Source organism: Cricetulus griseus, chromosome 6, assembly GCF_003668045.3.
Source record: "Cricetulus griseus strain 17A/GY chromosome 6, alternate assembly CriGri-PICRH-1.0, whole genome shotgun sequence".
In the NCBI taxonomy this organism is placed as follows: Eukaryota; Metazoa; Chordata; class Mammalia; order Rodentia; family Cricetidae; genus Cricetulus; species Cricetulus griseus.
Window position 1 is genome coordinate 47,653,907 of NC_048599.1, and position 25,552 is coordinate 47,679,458.

The window sequence follows — 25,552 nt, forward strand, 5'->3', positions numbered from 1 at the left end:
GTTCTTGATTTAATTTTGGTGGTTTGGCTGAGTCTAGAAATTCATTCACTTTTTAAGGTTTTTCAACTTTAATGGATAAGAGGTTTTAAAAGTATTATGTTATAAATGCTGAGCTTCTTTAGTGTCTGTTATAATGGTTTCCTGTTCATTTCCGATTCTGTTAATTTGGATACTCTCTCTATATTGGTCAATTGGTTCTTCTCAAGGAAACAATTTTCAGAACCACTGTATTTTTTCTTTGTTTATATCTCATTAATTTCTACTCTGATTGTTATTTCTTGCCATCAACTAGGTTTAGATTTGGTTTGTTCTTATTTTTCCAAATTTTTGAGTTGCCACATTAAGCCATTTATTTGTGCTATTTCTGATTTTTTTTATGTAAGCAATTAGAACTATAAATTTCTTTCTTGAGTGGAATGTATATTCTTTGGTGTTTTGGTGGAATTTCTGTTAAGTCCATTTAATGTGTCATATCAATTAACTCTTATTTTCTTTATTTTTTTGTTCAGATGACCTATCGGAGAAAGTAGAAAATTTAGATCACCTACTATTAATGGATTGATGATAATCTGTATATTTAAATCTAGTGGCATAATTTTTATAAAACTGGGTACACCAGAGTTTGATGCCTACACATTTAAATTTTAAAATATTCAAAGTCTCTAAAATTTCCAGTCTCCCCAAAACTTCAAAATCTCTTTAAAATTTCTTAACTGTAGACTCCTACAAAATAAAAAAAATAAGTTATATACTTTCTTATTCCAAGAGGGAAGAACCAGGGCACAGTCACAACCAGATCAAAGCAAACCAAAGTCCAACAGTGTAAAGTTCAGGTCAGATTTCTGGGAATCACAATCTTCTAGGCCCCAAAAGCCTTGTCTCCTAGACTTAGGCAGGCTCCATTTCATAATACCTACTGCTGTCCTTGATGGTCGTCCCATGGTACTGGCATCTCTAAAATGTTGGAGTCTCTAGCCTGGCTGAACCTTCACCAGTATCTCTCTTGGGCTCTCTTCAGGGACTGACCCCACTACATGGTACCAAACCTGAACTTTTCTCCATGACGCCTTCAGTTCAGGACTTCAACATCAACTGAGGCTGCACATTCACCAATGGCCTTTCCTGGTCACTCACTGTGCCAAGCAAGAGTCAGCTCCTTTCCATGACCCCTTCATGCCTTCAAAACCAATACCGTCTGGGAGACACTAACACATTACCAGCAAGAGGCACAACCATGCTGTACTACAAGCCCACTGTACTAGAAGATTCTGAAGGAACACTTCCCAGAAGAGTCTGCTCAATGATGCTGGCCTCTTCTTACTCAAAGCCTATTCTCCAGGCCCAGCTGACCAGTATCAATTGTCCAGTAAAGCAAAATGTCTCACTTCTGTAATTAATTCAAAGTATCAAATGCCCATGATAGCATCTTTGAGTGACTCTCAAACTCTTTTGAAACTTCACAGGCCAGGCCTCCATTGTCTGTGTAGTTCCAACCTCCCACAGAACAGCTGGCTCAATAAGCTCTGAGCATCAAACAGCTTTTCTAGCCCAAAGTTACAAAGTCCTTGCATAATCCTCCCCAAACAACATTGCCAGATCGGTCAGAGCAATACAGCTGTGATAAACATCATGACAAAATCAACCTGGGGAGGAAAGGGCTTATTTTATTTTATAGTTTGTAGCCCATCATTCAGGGAAGTCAGAGCAGGAAGTCAGGCCAGGACCAAGGAGTGCTGCTTACAGACGTGCTCTCCATGGCGTGCTCAACCTGCTTTCTTATACACCTCAGGAACACCTGCCAGGGATGACAACCCACAATAAATTGGACCCTCCCATATCAATCACTAATTAAGAAAATGTTCCACAAGGTTATAGACAGGCCAATCTGGTGGAGTCATTTTCTCAACTGACATTCCTACTTCTAAAATGACTGTTGCTTCTGTGGAGTTGACATAAAACTAGCCAGCACAGTTGTACTCACTGTAATCCCAAAGCTAGGGAAGCAGAAACAGGAGGATCTCTGGGGCTAGACTGTCAGCCAACCTAACCTAACCAGCAAGCTTCAGGTCCTAGTGAGAGACCCTGTCTCAGAACACAAAGTAGATAGATGGCTCCTAGGGAAATACACCTAAGTGGTTAAATTTTGGCGCTAATACTAAAATTATTTCCACAACCCCAAGTTTCACCTTTGAAAGTGGTAATGGTGACTGAACCCAAACTCTTATGAATGCCAACTCCATGTCCTACCCCAATCCCTTGCCTTTAATTAATTTTTTTAAATAATTCTTTATAAAATGTACTTATCCATCATCATTAGTATGTACTTGTTTTTGTGTGAGCATGTGTGCATGCTCATGTACTAATGCATGTGCTCAACGGTGCTCATGCCTTGATGTATGTGTATGTAGATAGAGTCAGAGGACAACTTTGGGGGAACAGTTCTCTCCTTCCACCATGAGTTCCAGGTATAGAACTCAGGTCATTAAGCATAAATGGCATGCAGTTTCTTACCTACTGAGCCATTTCATTGGTCCTTGATATAATCCTTTACAATAAAAATACAATGAGGGAGGTAGTGGCTCACATCTTTAATCCCAACACTCAGGAGGCAACAAAAATTTAGATGCACACATGCTCTAGTACAGTAATTACACATCTGAGAACTTATTAAAAAAACACAAATATAAAAAGATGCTTGCACTTCTGAGCAAGATTTGTTTTGTTTTCTTTCAAGAAAGGGTCTAAAGCCTAGTGTGGTGGCATAGAGCTTTAATCCCAACACTCCAGAGGCAGAGGCAAGCAATTTCTGAGTTCAAGGTCATGATGGTCTACATAGCAAGTTCCAGGGCAGCCAAAGCTATATAGTAAGATCCTGTTTCAAAGGAAAAAGTAAGCAAGGAAAGGAATGGGAGGGAGGAAGAAAGAGGATCTCACTGGGATTGGAGAGAAGTTCAGTGTGGTTAAGCAGTCTTGCTATGCAATCATGAGGACTGGAGTTTTTGTCTCAGCCCATGTAACAAGCTGGGCATCTTGCCCTATAACCTCAGCTTCAGGCAGGCAGAGACAGGAATATGGCTAAGACTTGCTGTAGTCCATCGTAACCAAGAAAACAAGAACTGGGTGTTTCTGACTCAAAGGAATAAGTAAAAAGTAACAAAGAAGATTGCCCACACAAAGTATTCATACACACATGCACTCACACATGCACACATAAATTCATGCATATATACAAACCAGGACCCAAAAGAGAAAGGAAGGGGAAAAGAGAGGGAGTCTCATGTGACCCAGGCAGACTTAGAACTCTAGATTTCTCTGCTTCTGCCTACAGGTGTACATCAACATAACAATTTTAAATAATTAAGGCACTTCCATGCAATGGAATCTTAGATGACCTCCTTTCAAAACATAGCTACTAGGGCCAGCAAGATGAATCAGCAAGTAACGGTACTTGTCACCAAGCCTGACAATCTGAGGTAGGTCCCCATAGCTCACACAGGGGAAGAAGAAAACCAATTCCCTAAAGTTGTCCTCTGACCTCCACACAAGCATCATGGCACACCCAGCCCACCACCAAATAAATAAACATTTAAAAAAATTTCAATATATAAGTAAGTGTTGGTAGAAAAGTATCTCCAAGATGAGAAAGGAAGAAACAAACCAGTAAGTGCACATACATGCAAAGAGAGTACCATACCATAAAATAAAATTATAATTTAAATGAGTACATAAAGTTGATGCACTGTATCATATCAATTTCATGGCTGTGATCTTAGACTTCAGCCATATACGACGCTACAGTAAGAGAAATAGGTGCTGAGTATGATCTTCAAATTTTATAAATGTATAATTATTTTTTAAAAACCCCTTTTAAGAAATTAAGGGAAGAAACTTCTGTCCCTGGCCTTGCCTCGTTCTTTCTGTGCCGATATCACTCCTGCCAACATGGTGAATGTTCCTAAGACCCGCCGGACGTTCTGCAAGAAATGTGGCAAGCACCAGCCCCATAAAGTGACACAGTACAAGAAGGGCAAGGATTCTTTGTATGCCCAGGGAAAGCGGCGTTATGACAGGAAACAGAGTGGCTATGGTGGGCAGACTAAGCCTATTTTCCGAAAAAAAGTCTAAAACTACAAAGAAGATTGTACTGAGGCTTGAGTGTATTGATCCCAACTGCAGATCTAAGAGGATGCTGGCTATTAAGAGATGCAAGCAATTTGAACTGGGAGGCGACAAGAAGAGAAAGGGCCAAGTGATCCAGTTCTAAGCTGCTCTTGTTATGGAGACAATAAAATCACAATAAAAGAAACTCACCTCAAAAAAAAAAAAAAGAAAGAAATTAAGGGAAGACTTGAAAACATGCTACAATGCTACCAGTAATCAAGCTGTGTGACAATGAAAGAAATAAAAGTGAATGAAATATAATTGATAAACTAAAACTAAAACTATTTATCTAGAGTAAGTTGCTTTGATAAGAACTTCAACATCAATCAATAACAGGGAAATAATCTCATCAACCAATGCCCCCAGGACAACTGTATACATGGCAAAAAATGAAGTTGACCTCCTCATATTACATACAAAAATTGAGTGAAAATGGATCAAGGCCCTAAATCAAAGAGTTAATTCTATAAAACTCTTAAAAAGGAAATGTAAGTGCCAATCTTCATAATCTGGTATTGAAAAATGAGGTAATGTGAAGTGATTGCTAATGGACATAGGGCTTCTTTTGTGCACAATGAAAACATTCTAGAATTACATAATGAGAACAGTTGCAGGACCTATGAATATACTCAACATCACAGACTTGGACATTTTTAAATGATGAATCATATGGCATGTGACATTCAAATAAATGATGCAGAACAGATAATCAGACTATATAAGAAAAACAGATTATGGGGCTGGAGAGATGGCTCAGCAGTTAAGAGAGCTTACTGCTATTACAGAGGACATGGGTTTGGTTCCCAGCACCCATGGGCAGCTCCCTTCTCAGGAATCCAAATCCTCTTCTGACCTCCACAGATTCCTGCAAGCATGTGGTGCACATACATACATACATACATACATACATACATACATACATACATACATTATGAAAAAACAGATTATATAAGGGAGTTTGGATAAAATCAATAATTTAAGAAAAAAATTAAAAAATTTACAGCCCACTCAATGTATTTAAAAAGTAATAACAAACTTTTCAGAAGCTATAATATGCTATAAGTTATAATTTTGCAAGTATATAAAAATGTTTCTAGAAAAATGATAAGTGGCAACTACACATCAATCTAAAATTAAGCAAGGAAATAATTTTAAAATTATTTGAAAGCTGGGCAGTGGTGGTGCACACCTTTATTCCCAGCACTTGGGAGGCAGAGGCAGGCAGATCTCTGTGAGTTCGAGACCAGCCTGGTCTACAAGAGCTAGTTCCATGACAGCCTCCAAAGCCACAGAGAAACCTGTCTCAAAAAACCAAAATAAATAAATAAAATAAAAGTATTTGAAAGAAGTTTTAAAAGTTTGACAATCGCTCCCAGCCCCTCAAAAATTACAGTTGCAAATTTCACACAGGTGCATGAAACTATGTTAAGAAGGTTAATTAGAAGGCTGGAGAGATGGCCCAGGATTTAAGAGCATTGCCTAGAGGACCTAGGTTTCATTCCCAGCACACAACTGTCTCTTACTCAAATTCCAGGTGATGTGATACCCTCTTTTGGTCTTCAGACACCAATCATATATGTAGTACACAGACACACATGAAGACAAAACACACCCATACATATAAAATAATTATTTTAAGTGTTAAAAGAATGGCTTTCATCCTAGCACCCTGGAGTCAGCAGCAAGTAGAATCTCTGTTAGTTTCAGGTCAGCCTAGTCTATATGTCAAGTACTAGGCTACTCAGGGCTACACAATGAGACTCTGTCTCAAAAATCAATAAATAATAAAATATAAACATATAATCTTGCTTTTAGAAATAAGGCACTGTTTACAAATGTAATAGGTATATATTTTTGTTATATGAATATATTTGCAGAAAAGTGGAAACATACAAGGGAAATAAACATACCATCACATACCAGCTATCTCAGGAAGATGGTAAGGTGAATAGTTATGGAAGGCTAACACCAGGTCTTTGAGATCTGTAATATTTACTACCTAGAATAACAATCTGCAGGAAATTCAGCAATACCTGGTGGTAAGTTCACAGATGTTCATTTTGTTAATCTTTTCTTTTCTTTTTTTTCTTTCTTTTTTTTTTTTTTTTTTTTTTTGGCTTTCCGAGACAGGGTTTCTCTGTGGCTTTGGAGGCTGTCCTGGAACTAGCTCTTGTAGACCAGGCTGGTCTCAAACTCACAGAGATCCACCTGCCTCTGCCTCTGCCTCTGCCTCTGCCTCTGCCTCCCGAGTGCTGGGATTAAAGGCATGTGCCACCACCGCCCAGCTTTGTTAATCTTTTTTCTCTCTTCTACAGGCTTGAATGAAGATACAGCTTCTGGTAGAGTGCTTGCCTAGCATGCCTAGCACCAAATAAAAAGCCAGGTATGATGGCTCTCTTAGTTACTTTTCTATTGCTGTGATAAAACACCATGACTAAGGCAACTTATGGAAGAAAGGGTTGATTTGGGGCTTATGGCTCCAGAGGGATAACAGTCCATGATGCAGAGCAGAGGCAGCTGGAGCAGCAGAGAGCTCACAGAGAAAGCTAACTTGAAACTGCATCAATCCTTTGGAACCTCACAGCCATCTCCCAGTGATGAAACTCCCTCCAGCAAGAACATACCTCCTGGCAATCCCATACAGTCACCAACTGAGGACCAAGACTTATGAGGGACATCTTGTTCAAAACAGCACAGTGACACATCCCTGTAATCCCAGCACTCAGAAGGTAGAAGCAAGGTCAGAATTCAAGGTCCTTAGCTACATGAGACCCTGTCTCAAAAAAAAAAAAAAAAAAAAAAAAAAAAAACTCCAAGAACTGACCCAGCACAACCAAATAATTTTTGTCAGTGTTTGTCAGTATTTCTCAACCACTGGTTCAAATGCCAATCCAACTCAAGGGCAGTAATGACATTTGTTAAAGAGAAGTATGATGACATTCAAGCACAAGTTATAGAAGACCATAAATCAATCAATCTAATTTCAAAAACTTGCCCCACAATCAACTTTGCCAAGCTTTCTGACCACAATCTTTCATAGCTTTGTAAAGCATCTCTAGTATTAAACAAATAAACAAAAAAAAGGTTAAAAAAAAAAAAAGCAAGAAGCAACTCTACAAAGTTATCCTCTAACCTCATGGCATGTATACATCCATACACACAAGTCACAAATAATAAATGAAGTGAAATACTTTTTAAACAAGAGAAAATCAAGTAACAATTCCAACTGGCTTGGTCTTTTCATTTGTAGAGAAAAGGAGGAAAATCTAAACAGGAAATGTGCTATTCTGTAAAAAATGCTTACAAACACTTGGAAACTATCATGTAAGTTAAAGCAAAAAAAATTCTATGAAATAATTTTTAAAACAACCAGGACAGGGAAATTACCTATTTTTAACAGGAGAAACAGAGTCAAAAATTTTTGAGACAGGGTTAAATTAAATCTTTTTATATTAGTATAGATACATTATTTTAAATATATTATAAATAATATAGCTAATCTAAAAAAATCTTTGTGGCACTGAGGATCAAAGCTAGGAAGGGCACATTCTATACAGGTAACACAACCACTGAGCTTCAGTGCCAGCTCCAGCCCCTTTCCGCCTCAAGGTTGAGAAAGCCAGAGAAAGAGAATTGCGCACGTGTGTGTACACACACACACACACACACACACACACACACACACACACCAGCAACAACAACATAATAATAATTTTTAAGCTCAAAGACAATTTTATTTGAGTTCAAAAGAAAAATACTCAGATTGGCAAGCTATGAATCTCAGCAATGGCCCAGAGGAGGACACTGGAAGGAGAAGAAAAGCCCTTAAGAAAAGCTAGCTGGGTATTGAGGGGAGGGGGGATGACAAGACACACATGACAGGGAGAGGGGGAGGGAGGGAGGCTTTAAAGAAGAGTAAGGAAACCCAAAATGTGGGCAAGCCTACCGTGTTAGGGAGAACATGCCTAGAAAAGATGATAATTTAGAAAAGCTGTGGCTGGGAAAAATATTGCCAAAAATAAAGTCTTCTTTAAAAAGAATATAAAAAAGACCAAGAGAAATTAAATTAAAATTTCATTCACTTAATAACTACCATATGCTGTTCATTTCAAATTCTAAAATAAAATACACAATTCATCCATGACTAAAATTAATTTATTATAAATGAAAAATAAAGAGTTTTGAAGAAGTAAATATACAGATACATAGTCAGGCCTAATGTTAACTCAAAATGTAACTTGAAGGGGAGGGGAAAAAAATCTGAAAACTTGGAAGAATTAAAAATTGAAAGGTTAAAATCAAACTGTGATAAAAGAAAAGCAGTTAATGCCCCAGTATGTGTGACACCAGCCTCAGAAGGCTGGCTCACATAGAAAGATAAAAGTTCATGGACAGCCTGAGCTACACAACGCTAAGTCTCAGAAGAAATGGAGAAAGGAATGGAGAAAAGGAAAAAGAAAAGTAATTTAAGAGATATGGCATAAATAAAACAAGGGGGAGTACAAAACAGCAATTCTAAGAAGAAAAAAAAGCTAGAAAATGTCAAGTCAATGTTCCTGTAAATTTAGGACTAATTTGAAAGTTTAAGGAAAGGAAAAGGAAAGAAAGTTACAATGCAAAAATGCTGAACAGTAGAGAAGCTAAAGATGGAAGTTACTTTTGTCAAAATGCCTTTGAAAAAAAAATTCACATAAAACAGTAAAGCTCTAAGTGGGAAACCAGTTTCATCCAGTGGCTGTTAAATACTCAGATACAAACATTTCACAAAGTACAACTGCAGCTTCATTTTACTTCTGGAAACAAGTTCGTGTTAAAACCAAAACCTAATGTAAAAATTTCTGTTCAAACATAGCCACTTCTGTATTTAATTAAAAACTGTTTGATTTCCCTCTTTATATTTATACTCATGCCTCTATACTGTAGTAAATAAAACTATCTGACTTTCTTGAAGACCTTTAACAGAGTGGTTTCTAGTAATATGTTACAGTATGGGGAGCTGAGTAACCCTACTTGGCTAGCCCTCCCTCCAGATGAAACTTGCCATAGCAGGAAGTTTCAATTGTAAGTGACAAGACATCAACTCTAAGGCTGAAAAAAAAATAATAGATAAAATCTGTGGTACCTCACAAACTAAATGTGGCTTCAGGAGAGAACTGGCACAGATGCAGAAAGTCCTCTGCCATCCTCCCGCTTTGGAATTCACCTGATCTGGGTGACTTCCTCTGCAAACAGCCACATTAGCTCTAACACTCTAAAGCTGGTCACCACAGAAAGAAGACAAAGCCTCTCCTTCATACACAACCACAGAGGAGAAGTCCCCAGCCAGTCCTGAAAGTCCCTTTGATTAGACAGCTTAAATCACATGCCTCTCTCCAAACAGTCACTATGGCCCCAAACCTGTGTGCCTTGATGGTGGGTAGAGTCTGCCAAGGGCACACCCTGAAGCTGCGGGCTGTTAATAAAGGGCCACACCACAGTCACCTTCCAGTCTCCCTTCCTTCCAACACACCTCCACTCCTCACCCTCAGTGCACACAAACAATGGCTTCATCAACAATATCCATCTATGTTTCAGTTCTATTAACTGCTGTGGGTTGAACTGTGTCTTACAAAAATGTGTGTTGAAGCCCTAATCCTGGTCTTTGTGAATGTGACTTTCAGGACTTTGCAGATACAATCAGATTAGGAAAAGGTCATGTATATACATCAATGTGACTGTGTCCATAAGGGAAGAGATTCTGTGAAAAAAGTACAATGTAGATTGCCAAGGAATGGCAGATTGCTGATACTCCGGAAACTAAGACAAAGGCATGGAACATATTCTCTCCAGTCTTCAGAGGCAGGCTTGACTATTTTTACCTCATTTCAGACATGTAGCCTCCAGAACTATGAGGAAATCCATTGTGATAAGCCAGCAGTATTCGGTACAATAACACGATAGGAAATCAAGGCACTCAGTATGATAACCCATGCTTTGCCTATGCAAAAATTCTTGATTGCTTCTGTAATGTCTTTCTCTCTCTTCTCTCTCGGAGGGCCTAATCGCACTCAACCTCTTAAGTGTGGCCAAAGTCCTCTCCTCTGTGATGCCTTCTATTAGAGTCCTGAGAACACTCTTTCTAACACAGCTAATCCAGCATCATATACTGCCTGTATTTCTGTCTTGAAGTTCTAACTGCCTATGCCCATGACCATCTTCCCCTCAGAATTCCAGGCTCTCTGAGGGAAGAGCAAGTTCTAATTCTCACCCTCATATTCTCAAAATAGGGCACACTATCTAACACATAATAATCATTCATATGATAATCTATGAATTGAAAAGGTTGATAGCTCATCTTAAAAGAAGGTAAAGTTGTCAGGAGAACTAACTTTTATAAAGAACTAAAGACATGCCAGGCATGGTGGGCACACACCTTTAATCCCAGCACAATCTGTGACCTCAAAGCCAGCCTGGTCTATACCATGAGATTCAGACCAGTCAGGGCTAAACAGTGATACGGTGTCTCAAAAAATTTTTTTAAATAAAATTAAATAATTTTAATAAGGAACTGAAGATAAGGTCTGGCATAGCCCTATGATCCCAGTATGAGATTAGACCAGCAGTTTAAGGCCATCCTAGGCTACACAGGAAGTTCAAAGACAGTCTGAAAAAGCCATTTATAAATTAGGTCAGGGCTTTAACTCAGTGGTAGAGCATTTGCTTACCAAGGACAAGGCCCTGGGTCTTACCAAGAACAAGGTCCCAGCTCAGTGGGGGGAGGGGGAGATAAAGGGAGGGAGTAAACATAGAATTCAGCAAAGACCAAAAACATAAAACAAAACAAAAACCTACAAAGTAGAAACTAGATTTGACTGGAAAAAGGGATGTGTATAAAGGAACGGGAAGCTGGTGCTCAAGGCCATTCTGTAGATAAGTGGAATCTTGCTTGTTTCTTTTGTGAATTTTTATTCATTTGCTGGGGAAAGAGCACACATGTGTGCCACACTGCTAGTGTGTGGAGGTCAAAGAAAAACTTTGCAGCACTGTTCTTTTCCTTCCACTGTGTAGGTCCTATGGATCAAACTCACATTGTTTGGCTTGGCTACAAGTGCCTTTACTTCCATAAGAAGGGCTTTCAAAGAACTTTTCTGCCAGCCATGGTGGCTCATGCCTAGAATCATAACACTTAGGAAGCTGAGGCAGGAGGGTCACAATGAATTCGGGACTATCCTGGACTACAGAGTAAGATCCTGCAAAAAGAACACAGTTTTCTGGATATAACAATGACATGTTTTCAGGAGATTTATATGAGAACACGTGGGATGGTTACAGGTCTCAGAGACCAGTTATTTAGGTTGCAGCACAAATAAGTCAGCAATAAGATGAAGGGCCAGGTGCTCTTGACAGCAGATAGACAAGGAGGAGCAAACTAATAAAACTTTAGACAGCTGCAAAAGCCTCCTAAGTTTTGGGCTCTCCCTGGCTAAACTAGGACTTGCAACTGAAAGAAAAGAAGGAAGGGAGAATGGAGGACGGAGGGAGAAATGGGAGAGGGAGGGAAAAATGTTTTTTTCAATGATGATGATATTAAGTTTGGTGTTAGGCTCAGCTCAGGGGAAACTGAGAGCAAAACATCCCTTTAAATAAAGATGCCAGGAAATGACAGAAGATAGAGACATTCAGGAGAAACAGAAGACAAAATATATACATTATCAGTCATATGAAAAAAATAACTTTTATTAGAGTCCTAAGAAATACGTTAAAAAGAAGCTAGGTATGGTAACTCACACCCACAATCTCAGCACCTGAGAGATTGAACCAGGATTGCTGCAAGTTGGAGATCAGCCTATACCACATAGCAAGTTGTACCAGGTCAGTACCACACAAATATAGTAGTGTACAGGAGAATCTCAGCCCCAAGCACTCTTCCAAACTCTGAAAATATAGCATTAAACAAGACAGATCTAAGTTGGGGCCAGGCAGTGGTGGTGCAGACCCTTAATCCCAGCAGACAGGAGGCAGAGGCAGGTGGTTCTCTGAGTTCAAGGTCAGCTAGGACTGTTACACAGAGAAACCCTGACTCAAAACACCAAAAAAAAAAAAAAAAAAAAAAGATTGGGTACATGAGCATAAAGTTATGGTTTCGGGTTAGTAACATTTACCTAGAAGTATTACAAAAACATCAAACGTGCCATTTTCTTCAAATTTTATTTTCAGAATTCCCTCTCTCTTGTTAGATGGGCATTTGTGTCCTTGGACCAGCAGCCAAAACTTTTAGCAATTAACATGTTTTTATGCTATCTTTTCTATTATAAAAATTTTATTTTGGCTGGGCGGTGGTGGCGTACGCCTTCAGTCCCAGCACTTGGGACCAGCCTGATCTACAAGAGCTAGTTCCAGGACAGGCTCCAAAGGCACAGAGAAACCCTGCCACAGAAAAAAAAAAAATTATTTTGCTTCCTTTATTTTTCAAAGCATCTGCTGGGATCAAGACAGTTGTTCCAAACACTGATCAAAAAGGTAAATGGACTCAGACAAAAATGAACAGCCAAATGGTATCACAGACAGCAGGATTTCAGAATCACACAAGGCCTAAGTTCAAATTCCAATTTCACAGTTCTGTGGCCTTGGGCAAGTTATTCAATAAATCTGAAAGGTTTGTACTTTGGTGTAGTTCAGTGGTAACACACACCTGGCATGTAAAAAGTCCTGACTTCCATCCCTAGCATGGAAAAAGAAAAACAAAACAACAAAAAGCCAAGAACACTTCAGAGTAGATGAAATAGCTCAGGAGGTTAAGGCACTTGCCACTTAGCCTGACAACCTGATTTTGACCTCTGGAACCTATGTGGAAAGAGAACCAACTCCATAAAAACATCTTCTGACCTCTAGAAAGGCAAGTGCGCCTATAAATAAACATCCTGCACTAATACACAAGCAATGCTTTTTTTAAAAGCCCACTTCAAACTCAGTTTACCTACCTATGAAATAGAAATACTCAAAATTAAAAGGGGTAATTTCTAAAAGGCATTTTAAAGGCACAATACCTGGGGGGGGTGAAAAAATAATTGAAATGAAGAGAGATGCTGCTGTGACCATCACTACTGTTACAGTATACACTGACACAAAATAAATTGGAATAAATCCTTTTTCTTCCCTAGAAGGTATGTCTTAATGCAGCCAATTATATGGACCCAACTCACTAAGTTATCTCCTTTCATCTTCCAAAAGGTTTGTACAGAAGGAACTTAAAGCATTAAATGTATATTTCATACTTAATATATTTTATAAATAGAGGCATATTTATTCATCCAAGAAATTTTTCAACAGTAATGTCACAAATAGAAAAGAAAAAAAAAAAAAACACTGAATGTGAAGATTCACATAAAAATGAAAGTATATTACCTTGCCAGGCAGTGGTGGTGCAGGCCTTTAGTCCCAGCACTTAGGAGGCAGAGGCAGGTGGATCTCTATGAGTTCAAGACCAGTCTGGTCTACAGAGAGAGTTCCAGGACAGGCTCCAAAGCTACACAGAGAAACCCTGTCTCGAAAAAAAAAAAAAAAAAAAAAAAAAGTATATTACCTCAATAACCATCCATCTATAGTTATTTTTTATTGAACTAATACCATTAACTTATTCTCTATAACCAATCATCTTTCAGATAGGGAAAAAAAGTAACTTACTATACACATAAAATAATTCAAATTTTACATTACAACTGAGTTTCCTGAGGATAAAGTGCTACATCCTTGCCTAAATCAGGCACACAATATGAACTGGGTGATAACATTAGTGAAATTTAACACTTTATCATTCTACATTTCTTTCAAGTAACAAAAAAGGCCTACATTGTCTTTTAACACAGGACTTACAAAAATAAGTCTTAAAACCTGGGCCAGCAAGACGGTTTAGTAGGTAAAAGCACTTGACACACAAGCCTGACAGCTTGACATCAATCCCCAGAACCCATTACCTTCTGACCTCCACAAAGGAATCCTGTAGTGTGATGAGATTCAAATGCATGAGTGTGAGCACACACACTCACGCGCACTCTCGCACATACACACACCTCTGCCTGCACACAAAATTAAAACAGACACCTTGACTTGATGCCATTCTAAACCAGCTTGGTAGGACTGAAAATGTAGCTCAGTGGTGAAGTGTTTACCTAGCACACATAAGGCTCTGGATTCAAGACCCAGTCTACATAAGTCAAAAATGTATCCACTCAATGTCTCAGTTTAACTGAAAGAAGAAAAGAAAGTTAGGAAGGGAGGGTAAACTAAACCAGGATTCATATTGCTGTAATCAACAGCAACATTTAACTCTTTATTCACCCTCAAAGAAACTCATTCAACTAAAACACTGCAACTTCCTCCTCCTTTTTTTCATATTTATTTACTTATTTTTAATTTCTGAGACAACCTCAAGTAGCCCCACATTACTCTTGAACTGCTATGTAGCTGAAGCTGGCTTTGAACTGTTCCTCCTGCCTCAGCTTCCCAAGAGCTGCAATTACAGGTGTGAGACAGAATACCCTCTCAGAAAGTATATACACATATATTTTAGGTTGTTTTAAGTTTATTTTATGTGTATTGTGCACCTTGTATTACCTAGTACCCATGGAAGTATGAAGAAGTCATCAGCCAGGACTTCCAACCATTGAGGCAACTCTCTAGCGTTTTTTTTTTTTTTTTCTCCTTTTGTTTTTGAATCAGACTCATAAAGACCTCAAACTTGCTATGTCCAGATAGCTCAAGTTGGCTTTTGAATTTCTGATCTTTCTATTTCTACCTCCAAAGTTCTGGGATTACAGGTGTGTGCCACCACTCCTGACCTTTCATTCTCTTAAAAATTCCAGAAGCCATTTACTATACTAATATTGTCAGAGGCAGTCACAATTGTTTGCCCAGGTAAGTGCACTGATAGCAATTAGAACAAGCTCAAAGGGAATGTCTGTAACAGTCACTTACATATCAGAGCATTTGTGGCATTATTAGGAGTGCCTGTCCTCTGTTTAAAAGGCCTTTCCCTGAACTGTTCACGTAGACACATCTTTTTCTCTCCCTGGCAATCCCTTTACAGCTAGATGATCCCAAGCAACACTTGTACCAGGTACATGCCTTGAAAGCACCCCAAACTCAATGTGTATAAAACTAAGCTCATCTCAGCCTTCCTGTGTCCTCAATCACACAAAATAATGTCTACTTTTTCCCTCGACGTCACTCTCTCTTCCAAGAACAAACCAGCCTGAAAGAAAGGCCTAATCATTTTATCTCTCCAACACCACATGATATCTCCTGTGTCTCCATGGCCACTGCCTCTGACCCACTTCAACAGTCTCTATCATCTGCCCATGACTTCTCATGCCCAGCGTTGACCCAAACAATACAGACAACCCCACTCTGCGCCTACCAGAGTATCTCAGATTTTCACAATTTGAAGATCCTTCCATCCATTGATCTTGGAAGCACCTAAAGTCAATTGACCTTCAATGCTATTCCTGTTCTGACTCCAATCTATAATTCTATAATGAAAACAAGAGTGACCTGTTGCATTCCATTGCTCATGGGTTCAAAATTCTAAAAGCACTTCCTACCTCTCCTTGGCATGGCACAGCCCTCTCTCTCCAGTCACTCTCTCTAATCTGTCATGATACCACTCATTCCCCATCTTGGCCCATCAACATCAGTGCTCAAGAACATCTCAACACAAAGATGAATCTTAGTCTCAGCTTGAAACAAGTTAGCTTCTGTTGCTATGTTTCACCTCCACAGTAATGCAAAATTACAACAGACTGATTACTTAAAAGTTACTTTTAAGAATCATTTCTTTCAGCCAGGCAGTGGTGGCACATGTCTTTAATATATGGAAGGAGGCAGAGTAGGTGGACATACAGTTGGAGGCCAGCCTGTCTAAAGAGTGAGTTCTGGGACAGCCAGGGCTATACAGAGAAACCCTGTCTCGGGGGGGGGGGGGGGGCGGTATTATTTATTTTTTTATTTTGTGTATAAATGTTCTGCCTGCATGTGTGCCTGGTGCACTTGGAGTTAAAAGAAGGTGCCATTTAGATTCCCTGGAAATAGAGTTTCAAATGGTCATGAGTTACCATGTGAATGCTGGGAACCAAACCTAGGTCCTCTTCGAGAGCAACAAGTGCTCTTAAGCACTGAGCCATCTCTCCAGCTCCATTATGGTATTTTTATTCCCAAACTAAAAGGTAAGTTCCACAAGAACAAAATGAGATCTGTCTTGTTTGCCATTATATCTCACAGCCTAAAACAGAAGCACTTACTTACCAATATGTGAAGATGAACAAGATTAGTAAATCACAATTTCCTAAACTTTAAGACCAGCCCACAAAATACCGGTTCCAAAGTTACTTGGTTTCTCAATTCATAAAACTTAAGAGCTCATCTTGTCACTATTCTGTGAGTCCCCTAGAAGATCTGACATCATCAATGTTAACATTCCAAACTTCTCCCTCACAACTGTCTTCTACAGGGCACCAGCAAAACTCCATCTTCTGGCGTCCACCACTTTGTCTGCATCTGGAACTCTTTTCCTCAGCTGCACATCTGCAAATCCTACTTAACCTCAAATGCTCAAATTCAATGTCACTTCCTCCTCCAAGTCTTCTCTGCTTACTTCTAGCCAGTCGCAGACTATCTGCCCCTTCATTTCCAGAGGTGCTCCTGTGCCCCTTTCAGGTCTCAGATCAAACAGCACTCAAATGAGTGGCTTCTAGTGTCACCAGCTAGTCAGAATCCTGTAAGACCACCTGTTAGTATTTTGTTGATAGCTATCTGAAATTATCTTGCTCATTTTTTTTTTTTTGAATTTTCGAGACAGGGTTTCTCTGTGTAGCTTTTGGAGCCTATCCTGGCACTCCCTCTGGAGACCAGGCTGGCCTGGAACTCACAGAGATCCACCTGCCTCTGCCTGGGATTAAAAGTGTGTGCCACCAACGCCCGGTTTTTTGTTTGTTTGTTTGTTTTCTTTTGCCTGTCATCCCTCATCAGATAACAAGATCAACTGGAGTAAGAACCCGACTTGTTATCTTCACCACATTTCCTCACTCTCCATGTCAAATGGGGAACAGAGTCAACAAATATCTGCCAAAGACATGGATGACCCTATAGTTCTTACACTTGAGATCCTGTGTTCATAAACTTCCCCTTGCTGTATTCCTAAATTCTTGCAGACCACACCAAACTTTGGCTAATCTGTCTACTTACGTGTATTATCCAGAAATCTTTTCGAAGCAGAAGCAAGTAATAGATAAAAGCTATTTAATTAGTAAGCGATCTCTCCAAGAGATTCTGGATCAAACCAGGCCAACTCATAACTGCATGATATGGAGACTCCAAAGCTAACAGGAATCTCCTCTCTAGACAGCCGATTCCAATACCCCACCAACAGTGAGGACCCAAAAACTAGTTTCCTTACTTTCCTTTGAACGGCAATCACTGGTACTTCTATCCTAAAATCTCACACTCCAACTCTACCCTTCTATTTCCATCCAACATGCACGGTTTGCTTCTATGAGGTACTTAACATCTCCAATCTCTCGGGATGACCAAAGGCAGTGCTTAAGAACTGGCTCACTCACCTTTTCCTTGATACCTCGTTTACCCTAAATAGACCCGTTTTCAGGGCCGGCTCTCTTACTCTTCGGGACCCGAATCTAAGCCACAGCAACAAATGCCTCCAGGGTCCCCATTCCTTCTCAGCCTTCCACTACAGGAAGACCCCAAGGCCACAAATGAACATCCCTGCCAGGAGGCAAGCGACCATCAAACACAGTGGGGCAAGCCCTATGCTACCCATTTCATGCCCCGCACCTGCCTCGGGCCTGGAACGTCGGGCTGGGCCTGCACCCCTCAACACCCGCACTCACCTGAAGCGGCCCCCGCAGTGCTGGCATTGCTCGCCCACCCAGCCCGCGGGGCAGACGCACTGGCCAGTGCCAGGGTTGCAGCGGCCGCCGTTGACACACGGCCGGTCACATTCCTTGGCCTCGGCTGCGGCCGAGCCTGACACCGCCGCCGACACCGCCGCGGCCTCCGCCTCCCGGGACAGCGGCAGCAGCAGCAGCAGCAGCGAAAAGAGCAGCGGCAGCAGCAGCGGCGGGGGCAGCGCCCGCGACAGCACCCACGGGAGACAAATCCGGCGCGCGGCCCCGGCTCCAGGCCCCGGTCGCGGCGCGGAGTCGGTGCTGCTCGACCTTCCTGCCCGCGGGCGCTGCAGTCGCCGCCGTGCTCCCCTCAGCAGCGCCTCAGTCGCCGCCGCCGCCGCCGCCGCGCCACCATCTTCCTGGGGCTGAGCCGGCGCCCAGCGAACACATACACACCCCGCACGCCGGCTCTGCTTCGCCTGGCCGTGCTGGGCGGGGCCGGGCGACGGTGGCCCGACCGGTCCATATCCAGGGCGGAGCTCAGGCTACGCGGCGGGCGGGAGGGGGCGGGGCTGGTTACGCGGTGGGCGGGGCCAGGGTCTCGGTCCTCTCGCTTGCGGGATGGCACAATTGGCTCAGTCCCAGAGTCTTGGCGCGGTTGAGCTCCTCCCGGGCGACAGAGCCTCTCTACTTTTCACGTCGTGCCACCGCAAGATAGCCAGTTCCTCCCTATGGCGACCGCCTGGCTCTGCTAGACAAGCTGACTGCGGTAAGTGTTACCCTTTGGACGTCTCCAGCCCATCAGCTCGTTGCACCAACATCTTGGTGACAAACGGGGCCAAAAAGGCTGCCTAATGGTGTGGTGTGGTGTAGTGCTAGCTGCGACCCTGAAAAAGAAGTACTGCATTCGAGTTTCTAAAATAGGGATAACGAAATAGCACGTGTGTTAAGAACCTGGCATTTGAATAAATGTGTAACAAACAGAATGCACACACGTCGGGCCTCCTTTGATAGCAGATAGAACCAGTGTCAGACCAGGTCTACGTACACCTTTAATAACACGGCAAAAGTTTGAAGTTGTCTTGTACACCACGACCTATCCACATTCTCTGAAGAAAGAACAACCCAGAAATACTTGGAGTACTTTTGGCTTACACATCAGCTCCAGAGCCCTTCTTCAGCTAACTTCAGTGCCTCTCCCTCTCCTCCCAACAGTATAACCTTGTATGGCCCTCTACCCTGGAATCTGCACTGAACCCTTGACTCCATTGAGCCAGTAGAAAAATGTGATGAAGAGATCCTGTGTCAGTCCCAGTACTGAGCTTAACTTTTTGATGATGTTTGTTTATGAGGTTTTTGTTTGGTTTTGCTTTTTGTTTTCTTGAGATGCTCCTGCTCTTCCACCTTGGAAAGATTCATGCAGAAGTCACATGGAGAAGGGCCCCAGGCACATGAACCCGGTGAGCCTTTCCTAATGGAAGGTCAGTCATATTGCCTGAAGGAGACATCTGGGTTGTTTTAGCCATCTGGGCTGTTTCTCTGTATTAGTCAGGGTTCTCTAAAGGAAGAGAACAGGTAGACTGAGTATATATATGAGATTTGTTAGGTTGGCACACAGGATGCAGTCCAAGCACTCCAACAATGGCTGTCTGACACTAGAAAGGATGACAGTCTGGTGGTTGCTCCGTCTGTAAGGCTGGACTCAGCAGTCCCAATTTGGTGCTGGAGTCTCAGAGGATTCCTTGAGAGCTACTGATCTTCAGTCTGCATTGGAATTCTAAAGAAGTCAGTTCTAATATTGCTGAATCAATGCTACAGAAACAGATATATGAGCTTGCCACCAAGAGTAAGGACCAGAAGGCAAAAAGCAAAGTTTCCCTCTTCTATGTCCTGTTATCTCAGCTGCCATGAGAAGGTGCTGCCTAGATTTAAGGTAAGCCTTTCTGCTTCAGATTATCTGATTAAGACAATTCTTCAAGGCTGGGCAGTGGTGCTGCACACCTTTCATTTCAGAACTCAGGAGGCAGAGACTGGTTGATCTCTGTGAGTTCAAGGCCAGCCTGGTCTACAGAGAAAGTTCCAGGACAACACAGAGAACTCCTGTCTTGAAAAACAATAAATAAGTAAATTAGGAACAAGTCATTCCTATTATGCCTAATCCAGTGAAAAAAACCCATTGCTGTTTTAATCCGGCTTTAAAAGAGGTTAATGAAAACTTTGCCTCATAACTCTTGGGCTGTGCTGAATTCTTGTGCAGATACTTCAGAGTTTGGGCATCTGGTTATGGGAAACAAAGAAAACCCCGAATGCACCTATGGAACCTCTCTGATTAACCTGAGAGTACAGAATTCTAAGATTCTAGAGCATGTTCCATACCTATACCAGTGTCAAGCTCAGCTCCTGACCTTCCTCGCTCTGCATTCCCTGCAAGCCTGGAGGAGCTGAACCACACAACAGACTCACTGCAGCTCTTCAAAGGCTCTAACACAGGGTTCTAGTTCTTAAGTTTATTCATTTACCTTTTCTCCCCCTTTGCAGTGTCCTTCAATAAGGCTGCTTGGGAAGGGTTAGAAGGTGTGGCCTTGTTGGATGATGTGTGTCACTGGGGGGCTGGGCTCTGAAGTTCCAAAAGCCCATGCCAGGTCCAGTCTCATCTCCGTCTGCCTGCCTGCCACCATACTTCCTGCCATGATGATAATGGACTCGCCCTCTGAAACTGTAATTAAGCTCCAATTAAATGCTTTCTTCTGTAAGTTGCCATGGTCATAATGTTTCTTCACAGCATAGAACAGTAACTAAGACAGGGACATTCTCATTCAAACCACCACACAGATGGGTTAATTAATGCCTCTGCCACCTGGGTTCTTCTCTCCTGACACTGGATTAGTTTCCAGGAGAGCAGGTTATTATATAGTAAATTCAGTTTCCTTGAGTTCCTCTTGCTTCTCTCTGCATATACTCACTACTTGCCTGCTTCTTTCCACTGTGGGTTGAAACACCACAAGGTTCTCACTATATCATAGTCTTGGGCATCCCCAGATGCCAAAAATCAACCTTTTCCTTATACTTTTCCTATTTCAAATATTGTTAGTAGCAACAGAAAATGGACTAAGACAATTTCTCTAAAACTGGAGCCTGAACCATCACTTGAAGAAATAATTTCGAGTGGTAGTGGCACATACCTTTACTTGGTATGCACAGGCAGGTGGATCTCTGTGAGTTTGAGGCCAGACTAGTCTACAAGAGCAAGTTCCAGGACAGGCTCCAAAACTACACAGAGAAACCCTGTCTGGAAAAACTAAGGAGGAGGAGGAGGAAGAGGAGGAGGAGAAATGGTTTCTTAGGAGAATGCTATCATAATAAGCACAGTGAAGGAAGAAAAATCAGGAAAGGGAGCTAAGCAAGGTTGTGGTCTTATTGAAGCTGATCTTCAGCCTGATCGCATGGAGAACCTTGGAATATGAATTGTACCAGAGTTAAATCTACTTTGAAGTTATGGAGGAACAGCCTGCCTCTAGCTCATTAAGCAGACAACACTAACAATAAGAAGGAACCATTTAAGAAAATTTGGTAGGAGTGTTAATAATATAGTTGTTGCATGTCTGCTATGTACAACACCTACTGTGAAGCAAGGCTTAATTGTTGCCCTCGTAAGAGCTATTTGATTGGCAATCTGGCTTTTCCCAAGCATCACCAGACCTCTTTAGGCACTATTTAAAACATCAGTATACTTTAGTATTCCAACCATCACCTTATATTTTAGTTTATGTGAGACTAGCTGATTCTCTGACTATAAATGTCATGATTTCACCCAACAGCTAACCAGCAGGTGCTATGTGGCCTGTGAAAGAGACTGATCCTGAAAGCTTAGAAAAATAATAATGAGGCTCTATTGGAAGCTCTTTTGGGTATCCCATATGAGGAATGAATGAATCCATTTATAGATGTAATGTCCTGGCTGGTCCTTAGCAGACTCTAAAGAAACATTTTCAGAAGACCTTAGTCTGTGAACATAGGGTCAGCCTCTGAGCTGTTGGCAGAGCTCCCACTGGACTCCACAAGTAAGCCCTCCAAGTACTGGAAATGGCCTTTAGATATACTCTATGGCTCACCAGGTTTTAAGATCATCAATTTAAAGTCCTAGGACTTGAAATTTCCTTCTTTCTGTATTCGTTTGTTTTGTGGTGCTAGGGACTAAACCTAGGACCTTGAGTATGCTGCACAAGCACCCTGCCATTGAGGTACAGCCCAAGCAAGCCTAGAGTTGAAATTTCTATTGGATGAGCTAGACTCATGCCCCTCCTCCAAATTTCTACAATAGAGAACAAGAGGTTTCCCCTACATATAGAAGAGACATCACAAAAACAGCAATATTGTTAAAAGAGAGGTAATTTTACTAAGTATGACTGTGGAAAAGAACATAATATTAGAAGTCCCCAGTTTTTCCGTCATCTTGGTGTCCTGTGGTTGTCTAGGCAAGGGAGCAAACTGAAGAGATGAGAATGAAACTCAGCTCAGATTGACTTCATCAACCTGGATCAAGACCAGGGAATCTGATGGCAGGCGGTTTATTCCCAACAAATTTAAACACAGTATAATTTGGAAAAGTGTTTCCGGGTGTAATACAATCCCTGGTATACAAAGAGGCATAATTACATCAAAACTCAACTCAGAGTACATGTCATTTCCTCCAAGAAAATGGCTTCTAGAGATAGGCTACCTGTACTAGCTTAAGGGCCTAGGGAAAGCACAGAGCTGGTTTTAGTCACACCGATAGGGCAGAGGTCATTTGGGCTATAAGCCATCTCTGGTCCTGGTTGTGGGAGCTTGGGTAGCCTCTGGCTACAAGAGTCATTTAGATTACTAGCCGCCTCTGGTCCTGGTTGTAGGAGACTGATATGGCCTGGCCCAACAGATAATCAGGCTGATAATTACTTCCAATTCCCAGCTTTCTGGGTGGAAGAATGGGTTTTACATGTTTCCCATTGGAAAGACAACCCTGTGTGCTTAATTAACATTCCCGGATTCTCTGGAGATCTGTGGAGCAAGGACCTTTGTGCTGTGCTCCCAACACCTGTGGAGACCCTGCTGGCTGTGAGAGAGGTCTTCGGAACCAAAGAGAAAACATAGCTCTTCTTAAAATGAAGGAGTTTATGCTCAAGAGGAACCTGAATTCTACTTAGACAAGATGTGCATGTGTATAAAGCAAAAAGAAGAGGAAGAAGGAAGAGGAAGAAAGACGAAGAAATAACTCGGTGACTCCTGGATAGGGAAACACACAAAATGAGAGTCATCTGGGGAAAGGAAATGCAGGCCTGTGGATGTTTTGAATGAGACTGCCCCCCATAGGCTCAGACATTTGAATGTTAGGCAGTTGGTAGAGTATTTAAGAAGGATTAGGGGGTGTGGCCTTGTTGAAGGAAGTGTGTCACTGGGGGTGGACTTTGAAGTTTCAAAAGCCCACACTACCTGGTCTGATCTCTTGTCTCTGCCTGCAACTTTCTGATCAGATGTGAGCCCTTAGATATGACTCCAGCACCATGCCTTCCTGCCTGCTGCACACTCCCTGTCATGATAGTCAAGGACTAACACTCTGAAAATGTAAGCAAGCCCCCAATTAAATACTTTCTTTTCTAAGCTACCTCAGTCATGGTGTCCCTCCACAGCAAGAGAACAGTATCTAAGATGGGGCCCATGGAATCAGCAATAAATTCCAAAGCAACCTGCCTGCAGGATTTAAACTAATGAAAATTTATTATAAATAGAATTTGTAAAATAAGAAAGAAGTTTTCCTTGGACAAGAGCCCATTAGAATATCTCAGTTACAAAAAATCTATACAGTATGCTTTTTTAAATCCTGTACTACAGCTGGGCGGTGGTGGCGCACACCTTTAGTCCCAGAACTCAGGAGGCGAAGGCAGGTGGATCTCTGTGAGTTCAAGACCAGCCTGGTCTACAAGCGCTAGTTCCAGGACAGCCTCCAAAGCCACAGAGAAACCCTGTCTTGAAAAAACAAACAAAAAATCCTGTACTACTGTATAGCATAAATACAGCCAAATAAAGCTCTCATAAGCATACAACCATGAAAATCCCCCAAATAACCAGAACTCAGATAAGGAGTCAGGACATTATCAGGACCCCCTCCAGTCTGCTCCACAAGGGACCCACTCTTCTGACTTCCTGCAGCATAGATTCAATTTACCATGTTGTTGTTGTTGTTTTTACTCTGTATAAACAGAATTCTACAGAATGAATTTTATGTCCTGTTTCTTTCACTCAGCATTGTATTTGTGATATTCAGCCATATTCTTTTATATAGCAGGTCAATTATTTTTATGACTAATTGTTATTCTGTTGCTGGTAGACAGTTGGGGGGGTTCTAGTTTGAATCTGGGAACTGGAGTATGTTTGGTTTTTGCTTTTTCAAGACAAGGTCTAGTTCTGTGGCCCAGGCTGGCCTCAAACTTGGGGTGATCCTCCTTCTCTGCCTCGCAAGTTCTAGATTAGAGACGTGAGTTCCTGTAGCTAGCTACGATAAAACTCTTTTTTTTTTTCAGTAGTGGAGACTGAACATGGTAGTTTGTACATAGTAGGTAAGTGCCAAGTGTTACACTGAGTTCTATCACGAGCCCTCTTTCAAGTCTAGGAATTTAACTCAGGTGTCTTAGTGTTCTATTGCTGTGAAGAGACACCGTGACTAAGGCAATTCTTACTAGGAAAATATTTAATGGGGGGGCACTTCCTTACAGTTTCAGGGGGTCAGTCCTTTCTCATCATGGAGGGGGGAACATAGTAGCACAGGTAGGCATGGTGCTGGAGAAGTAGCTGAGAGCTGGTACAGAAGTAAGCAGCAGGCACAGAGACAGACAGACAGACAGACAGACAGACTGACTGACTGACTGACTGACTAAGTGTGATGTGGGCTTTTGAACCTCACAGCCCTCTCCTAGTGACATACCTCCTCCAAAAAAGCCACACTTCCTCCCACTAGGCCACACCTCCTAGTCCCCTGGCAGCTCATCAACTGGGGACAAAGCATGCAAATATATAAGTCTGTGGGGGCTAATCTCATTCAAACAATCTCATCTCACCAGGTCTCTTGGTATATATATATATATATATATATATATATATGTTTATTTATTTATATGCCTTTTGTCTGAGAGTCTCTATGTAGCCCTGACTCTACTGGAGCTCGGTATGTATACCAGGCTGGCCTTGAACTCACAGAGATCTACCTATCTCTGCCTCCTGAGTGGTGGAATTAAAGGTGTGTGCCACCATGCCCAGCAGGTATGCATTTCTATTGAGTCTACACCAGAGGTATGCAGATAGACTAACCAGCTGCTCACTTGGGGAAGAAAAGCCTACGTGCATAGCATTAGTTGATTTCTCTTGTGCAGTATTCCCACCAGGACATATTTCAAGCTACCAACATGTCACCAAATGCAGAATTGAGAATCAAGCCATGGATTCTGTTCTCTCCAACCTGTAAGAAGCAGTTCCAGCACTGG

At 41.6% G+C, this 25,552-nt stretch overlaps 1 protein-coding gene and 1 pseudogene across 1 annotated transcript in view; one reads left to right on the forward strand and one right to left on the reverse strand.

The window, feature by feature from the left end:
- The window catches only part of Atrn (attractin), a gene marked incomplete at its 5' end in the record, with an annotated part of 127,140 nt that extends 108,557 nt beyond the window's left edge, over positions 1–18,583 (reverse strand). Inside the window, 3 exon segments of the mRNA XM_027420879.2 lie at positions 18,042–18,329; positions 18,331–18,403; positions 18,406–18,583. Coding sequence (XP_027276680.1) covers positions 18,042–18,329; positions 18,331–18,403; positions 18,406–18,583 — 539 coding nt within the window.
- Positions 3,898–4,301, forward strand: LOC100767252 (annotated as a pseudogene).
- Positions 18,584–25,552: the final 6,969 nt, after the last annotated feature.